Source organism: Plectropomus leopardus, unplaced genomic scaffold (genome assembly GCF_008729295.1).
Source record: "Plectropomus leopardus isolate mb unplaced genomic scaffold, YSFRI_Pleo_2.0 unplaced_scaffold9667, whole genome shotgun sequence".
Lineage (NCBI taxonomy): Eukaryota > Metazoa > Chordata > Actinopteri > Perciformes > Serranidae > Plectropomus > Plectropomus leopardus.
The window spans coordinates 953-6,133 of NW_024704373.1; the positions used below are offsets into that span (position 1 = coordinate 953).

General features: G+C 42.9%; 1 protein-coding gene across 1 annotated transcript; it reads right to left on the bottom strand.

Annotated features, from left to right (window-relative positions):
• Nucleotides 1-733: 733 nt before the first annotated feature.
• Nucleotides 734-5,039, bottom strand: LOC121940868 (protein Shroom3-like; the record flags this gene model as incomplete). Its single annotated transcript, XM_042483551.1, has 6 exons — nucleotides 4,912-5,039; nucleotides 4,292-4,441; nucleotides 3,294-3,766; nucleotides 2,343-2,570; nucleotides 1,595-1,805; nucleotides 734-1,025 (listed from the first exon to the last, which is right to left on the bottom strand). Coding segments are annotated over exons 1-6 (1,482 nt in total), but the record flags the coding sequence as incomplete, so codon positions are not given.
• Nucleotides 5,040-5,181: the final 142 nt, after the last annotated feature.

Below are 5,181 nucleotides of genomic sequence, written 5' to 3' on the forward strand. Positions count from 1 at the left end.
AATGCAGATATGTGTGCTCGTCCCATCGGTGAAAACCTGATTTGATGGTGCAGAATTCTGCATAAAAAGTTGTTATTCCAGCACATTTTAACTTTTTTTGCCTTTTCAGATTTTTGTCACCACAGCTTTAAACGCTTGTTACTGTAAAACTGTGATTTCTTGCCTATAAACGACAACATATTAACCGATACAGGAACTATCACCAGCTACTCACATTCACAAACATATTTCATATTCTATTTATTCTATTTATGCATATCACTATTGTTAAATGTAATGTTACGTTATGTTACTGTTGCTGTGCATCTCTTCCTCTCTCTCTTTCATTTTGTTGTGTTTTTACGACATCTATTGCACGTCTGTCCGTCCTGGAGGAGGGATCCCTCCTCAGTTGCTCTTCCTGAGGTTTCTACCGTTTATTTCCCCGTTTTTTTGGGGGGAGTTTTTCATTAGTTCTTTAGTTTCCTTAGCTCTTAGCTCTCTGAAGCAAACTGTGATTTGTGATTATGGGCTTTATAAATAAAACAGAGCTTTTGATTGTGTAATTTCATTATTATATGAAAGTCCTGCAAAATGTTCTCCTTCCTGCTAACGTGCAACAAAATGCAAAACTGCAAAATAACCACACACACAAAAACACGAATGAATGAAAGTAATCCACAGTAAATTCAGTCATTCTGAGCTGCATCAACAACAACTAAACAGTGCGCTCGTGGAAGCTGTGCGTTGTTACCTGGTTCAGTCTCTCCACCGTGGGGGAGGAGCGGGAGCGGTGGTGTTGAGGAGCCATCTGAATCTCCTCGGATCTCTCCAGGAGATCCTCAGCAGAGGCCGACTTCCCGGAGCCCTTGGCTGACCCGGCCCTCTGCAGAGCCCCGTTGAGCTGCTTGGACAGTCCCAGGCTGAACTGAGGCTCTGCGGACAGCTGCTGGTCTCTGCTGGAGGACCGACTCTGTCTGCCGAGCCCTGCTTCAGGGGCCAAATCCTGGTGGATCTGAGGCTCAGGAAGGGAGCCAGAGGGAGCACTAAGAGCAGAAACCAGGCAAGTTATGAACCTGTAATAATAATAATTCAACTTTACATGCAATTTAAATGTGAGTTATTACAATTGATTTGTGGTAAACATGAATATTAAAACACACTAGGTGAGTTTGAACTGCGGTTGGCCAAGCGCAGACAATGAATTTCTGTACCAAAATTAAAGGCAGTAGTATTAACACTTCATACTCCTTGTCAAACATGAAAGATTGAATTTTTTGTTGTTTATTAGAATCTATTCACTGAGTTTGCGTATAGGTAATTATTCACTTCTGTAATTGCCATTTTGTTTTATTTTCATCTTTTTTTGTTTTGTTTGTTTTACATGTTTGAAATAAAAATCAAATCAAATCAAATCAAATCAAATCAAATCAAATCAAATCCATCCTTTAGTTACATTTAAAAGAACAAATGCTGAGTCATGTTACTGGGTAAGTTTGACCTGCTGGTGACCAAAGTCATTAGGGTTCATCCTCTGCGGACAATGAATTTCGGTAACAAATGTTACTGCTAGCCTCACTAAAACTCCGTGTGAGATGCAGCAGGTTTCGGTTACCTCAGAGGAGGCTGCACCGGAGCCCTCGGCGTGGTCACCCTGCCCGGGTAGAAGAGGTTGGACTGGTGGCTCCAGGCGTCGGCTCCAGGAGGGAGCGTGGAGCAGAGGCGCCTCTCTGCGGAGGAGAAGCTTCGCTCGGCACCGGAGTCCTGCAGGGAGAGCAGGCTGGAGGTGGAGGAGAGGCTGAGGGTGTCCGAGTGACAGGAGGAGGCTGGAGCCGAGGAGGAAACGAGGAGACGTGCAAAAAAGAGAAGAGAAAGAAGAAAGTGATTGATCTACTGGTTCCACTTTTAATCAATTAAATATTTTATTTACTTGCCATTTTGCTTTCGTCCGCCCTTTAACCCTTTGAGCCTGGATTGACTTTTTTTTTTTTTCCATTATAATTATAAGTATTTGGTTTGTTTTCTTGGGAAAAAAAAGGCAAAAAGCAACTTGACAAGAAGTGTTCCACATATTGCAGGAAATTAAAAATCTGGGAATACAGTGTCAAAAAAAATATGAATAATTATCAGAATCATGTTTAAAATTAGTGACTTTTTCAGCCTTTTTTCAGGTCCTTTTCTTTTCTTTTTAAACTTTTTTATTTTCCAATTTCCAGGTACTTTTCTTGTCCTTGACTATGTTTTTGGGTAATTTTAAACTTAGTCGCTTGTTGCCTTCTTCTGTGGTTTTGAAAGAAATCTGCTACATTGCTGCGTTTTAAAAAGGGTTGCCCCTCACTCATCCTTTTCTTGGCTCCACCCACCTGTGTAGCTGCTGTTTTCGGGCTGTATATAAGCGCTGCGGGGCCTCGCTCCGCCCCTCTGTCCTCCCTTTTCTCTTTGCACGCCTCTCTTCCGCTCCACGTACTCAGCCAGAGCATCATGCTGAAGCTGCCGTAACTCGGGCCTCGACGTGGCGTTTTGCAGAGACCCGCCGCCGACTCGACTCGCCACGAGCTCAAACATCTTACGTCGGTCTGCCACGCTGGTCTCTGACAGATCGGGGTCAAAGGTCATGGTCAGTCACATACAGAGACTAATCTCTCTCTATAAAGACACCCAACGATCACAACACTGACATTCCTATCAATGTTACTGCAAATATTCAGGTTACAGGTGATGTTTGCTTTGTGCACGCATCAGAATCGGCTTTTTAAACCAATTCTTGTAATTAATTTGAATCATCAAGTAATCTCTTCTTAACCAGCAAAGTTTATTCCTCTTGTCTGTTGGTAAAACGCAGAGATTTTACTCTAAAAAGGCAGATTCTGCTCAACATCATCATCATCAGCTGGAGCTAGCTCAAGCCCTTTTTGGGGCTACGAAGTTCACAAACTCGTGAACAAGTTTTTTCTTGGACTTCGCTGCATTTTTCTTCTATTTTCATTGACATAAACTGAATTTTTATTCCATTAACACAATGACATGAAACAAACAACACAAACACGTATGTTAGGTCTGTGCAAGATCTTTAACAAAAGAATTGTGTTTTCAGTCAATTTTGTATTCATTTGTATTTTTTTTTGTTTGTTTTTGATAACTTTTAACATGTCGAGACTAATTTAAATTTTTTGGGTAGTGGTGTGTTTGTGTGTGCATTTAAGACGTGCTGTATGACCCAAGTAATTTTGATTTCTGCTTAATTGTGACACCGGCAATGTTGAATTGATTATTTGGATATCTTATTAAATCTACATTTTCTAGAGTCTACATACCTCCTCCACGCCTGAAGAGGGCAGCGGTCTCTGCATCCGAAACCCCGACCTCGTTCAGGTTCTCTGGTTCTGAGTACGATCTTTTCTTCTGGTCCGCAGTCAGACGCTTGCGCCCACAGATCCGCATCATAGCAGGATGTCCAACCGGCGGGACGCTGGGGAGCGCAGGCGGGCTCGGGCCTCGAGTCTCCGGACTGACAACAAGCCGCTCCTTCGGGGTGTGAAGAGTGACCGGCGGTGGCGGTGGTGGCGTGATGATGATGCCCTGCGGTTTGGGCATGGTTTTTGGGCCTTTTTTCTCCAGAGAGTGTTGCTTGACAGGGACGGGTGGAGGCTGGTGGCTGCTGGAGGAGGAGACGGGAGGAGGAGCTGCAGGAGGTGGAGGGCTGATTGAGGAGCTGAGGTCTCTCCGTCTGAAGGAGGTGGAGCGCAGGACCTTCGACTGAACGTCTTTCAAAGAGTCCCTGTAAGACCTGATTAGAGAAATGTTTCCGTTGTCAGGACGGCTCACAGAGACGGGTTTACATTACAGATCTGCGCAAAACCTACGCGATATTTCGAAATGTCGATGAAACACAACTGGGAGAAGACTGAGTTTCGACTGAGTGATGTTCTGCGACTTCTCTGGTGATAACTTTCCTAGAAACACACGTTCAAAACATTAGCAGCTTTATTTCTATTGCAGCCTTATTTTGGATAAATTTGGATAAATAAAATTTGGATAAATAAAAGTTTATTTATATTCGCAATTTAATTTGTGCAATTTGAGGGTAAAACCTGGATCGTCACCACTTTTTTGTGTGCTGCTATCAGACGCCTTTTACATGCATTTAAAACTGCTTTCATTTTTTTTCAAAAACAAGGGGAAAAAAGACAGACATTCTTTCCATGTTTTTGAAAGAAAAGACAATTTTCTCAGGTTTCAAAGGGTTAATTGAAACCCGCCTAGAGACTCAGGACCTGCTAAAAGACGGACTGCTGTTTCTGAAGAGTCCTACCTGTTGTAGGACGTGTCCTGCATGGAGCCCAGTATCTCCTGGATGTCCTGAGTTCGGGGGAAGTCTTTGCTGCCGTCGCGGTCCCTGGATTCTTCCAGCTGGAAGCTGCTGCGACTCCTCTGGAGGGCTGAACTGGGATCTGCCGAAGTCCTAAACACCGTACAGACATTTAATAGCCTTCTGACAGGAAGTTAAGTTAAAAAAAAAGTGACTAAATTTAAGTATAGTAATCCTGAAAGGACTTCAGACACCAAATCAAACGTTGCAATACATGTAACTAATATGCAATCTGTGTTTTTGCTGCAGGGGACCAATTTGGAACAAAATAAACGTGAATACAATTAAATTATCACCGAATGGGCTAGTGCTGTGATAAATACAGTTGCTTTTATATTGTAAGGAGAAATTCTTAGTCATCCAGGTCTTGGTAATTAAAAGGGTGTTTCGCAGCCTGTAGCAGCAGCTGTAGACTGAGAAAAAATCATTTAATTCACTTCAGTGACGAGTAGATCTTCAAGTGTTTAAAAAATGTGTGTGTTCCTTTGAGGCGCTCTATTTTTAAGGATACTATTTTACTCATAACGCTATGTATTTTTTAAAATTACCCTCAACCTTAATACCTGTATTTCATGTGTTCACTGCTGCCTCCTCTGTAGCTCATCGTCCTGTGGGCTTTGGCCCCGCTTCTCTCCAGCATGTTTCTGAGGTCGTCTGCTCCACAGGGCGAGCTGCGGCCTTTCTCCGTCATCTGATTCGAAATCAAAAAACATAAAGCAGTGATGCAGCATCACAGTCAACAATGATCGAGGATTTAAATTTAAGAGGTAAGTTTGGGATGACGCAGGTCTTGTCTGGCGAGTCAGATTTATTTTTGTGTTGAGTGGTGGTTT